General features: G+C 48.4%; 2 protein-coding genes across 2 annotated transcripts in view; both read left to right on the top strand.

The window, feature by feature from the left end:
* Positions 1-750, top strand: part of Pmar_PMAR003958 (conserved hypothetical protein) — a gene marked incomplete at both ends in the record, with an annotated part of 2,777 nt that extends 2,027 nt beyond the window's left edge. Inside the window, 4 exons of the mRNA XM_002767877.1 lie at positions 53-150; positions 246-407; positions 450-510; positions 651-750. Of these exons, the coding sequence (XP_002767923.1) occupies positions 53-150; positions 246-407; positions 450-510; positions 651-750 (421 nt within the window). The remainder of the gene's footprint in view (positions 1-52; positions 151-245; positions 408-449; positions 511-650) is intronic.
* A 191-nt stretch (positions 751-941) lies between these two features.
* On the top strand, positions 942-1,507 carry Pmar_PMAR003957 (hypothetical protein; the record flags this gene model as incomplete). Its single annotated transcript, XM_002767876.1, has 5 exons — positions 942-989; positions 1,038-1,081; positions 1,125-1,165; positions 1,370-1,471; positions 1,500-1,507. 5 exons carry the CDS (start codon positions 942-944, stop codon positions 1,505-1,507), a joined length of 243 nt encoding a protein of 80 aa, XP_002767922.1.
* Positions 1,508-1,878: the final 371 nt, after the last annotated feature.

Below are 1,878 nucleotides of genomic sequence, written 5' to 3'. Positions count from 1 at the left end.
CGATTTCTCTCAGTTCAACTGAGCACTTCCCTGAAACTTGCTGGCTTATTAGGCACATCAAGCGAGAATGGATCGAGTTCCTCCAAGAGCAGAGCCGCCGACTGCGGTTGGATATTGCATTTAATCAGTTCATGTGCCTTAGCATCGCAAGTGAGTGAATGAACGATTTTTGGGTGCACCACAATCGACGTCGTCGTTGGTTTGTGGCAAGCCGCTTGTCTTCTAAATCACCTTTTCTCGCTCAGGAGCTGCGACTGCCCTGGATGCATTAGATCCTCGAGTGATTTACCAGCTCATTCACTTCGTTGATAAAAGGGGTCTCAACATGAAGGCCGAGACGGGAGTCGAGCTTGCGGAGATATTCGCTAAGGCATCCATCGACGACCTTAATGCTTGGAAACGACTAGGTAGCCTTCGCCCAGCGTTTGGGTTGGTAGATTACTTGTCAGCCGTACTGTTTGAGAGGAGAGGTATCAGCCTGCAGCTACGCGATCTTCATCGGTTCAAAAGGTGGGAATGCGACTCGTAGCGAACCCTTCTCAAGCACACATTAGTTTGCGAACTACAGTATGGTACGGGAGTTTTCGCTGCCTTTATTTCCATGATACCAAGCTTAGCATTCTCGTCACTCCTATGACCGTGTCATTCAGGGCGTTCGAGCGATCGGGCCGAATTAACCAACGTGTAATGGGCTTTTACGACCTCTTTGTGAAGGCCAGAGAAGACGAGCGAAAATACGGCCCTGCATGACACTGTGTTTCTCGAAAAGTTTCAGTACATATCTGGTTTGCGTCACACAATATTGCCATCATAAGTTAGTGAGTACCAAAAATGGGGTGTTGCTGCTGCGAGTCTTTCCGGCAACGACTCGAGCGATGCTGTCGTTAGTTCTTTCGTATTTGGTACACATACAGATTTGTACAGTTGTGTTTTGTGTCGTCATGACTCAATGGAAGCCTACCAGTCGTCGTACTTCTCCTGCAAAAGAAGTAAAAAGCTACTATCACTGGGGGTAGTCTATGATTGGTCTGCTTCAGAAGCGAGAAACACGAAGCGAGAAGAGTTCGGAGGACTCCAACAGGTGACCGTTGCGTTTCCTTGGCATCTGTATTGGATTCTCTCAGGGCAGCATCCTCTCAAGTAAAAAAACAGAGATTCAGTGCGAGTGAGCGGATGACAGCTTCAGTAGAGTCGCTCACATATTCATCACTGATTCGATTGGTGACTCTGAAGCACTGAGCCCTCAGGTGATAGAATATAAGTTGAAGGCCCTGGGCGGAGACAGGTATATAGGAAAAAGCGTTAGAGGTAGAAGAATAATAGAGTAGAATGTAGAGAATAATGTTGCTCACTCGGACACCCCACATAGATTTGTCAACACAGAAGGCGCTGATGCAGTGGATTGAAGCTGAGCACTTGAGGGTGCTCTACTCGAAGGAGGAAGCGGAGAAGATGTTCGGCAACGGTCTGGGTGAGGAGGAGTTCGTTGACAACTGCAGAGAAGTGAGTCGTCTCACAGTTGAATGCGCTCATCGTCGTCTCAGTATGCCACTCGGGTTATGCCCGACCGAGAGGATGTTTATCATTCGAGCATGGAGGACACCATCAACGAGCTGCTCAATATCGCTGTGATGGACGCCTATGCAGCCAAGGCTGACGGTGACGCTGCAGCGACAACCATCACCGCTTGCGAGAATGAGTATGGCAACAAAGGGGCCACTGCATGCCATACCGAACACATTCAATACCGTAGCAGTATGAAACTCCTCTCGGTCGAACGTCATTTTTATTGGGGATCTTCGTTCCATGATAGTAGTAGACTATTCCTTGTTCAGAACGAAAGCGGACATCGCTGATGTGACGTGTATAAACAGCGTT

This window comes from Perkinsus marinus (genome assembly GCF_000006405.1).
Source record: "Perkinsus marinus ATCC 50983 genomic scaffold scf_1104296969652, whole genome shotgun sequence".
Classification (NCBI taxonomy): domain Eukaryota; phylum Perkinsozoa; order Perkinsida; family Perkinsidae; genus Perkinsus; species Perkinsus marinus.
Note: the sequence above shows the minus strand (reverse complement) of the source record. Positions and strands in the feature narration are given on the sequence as shown.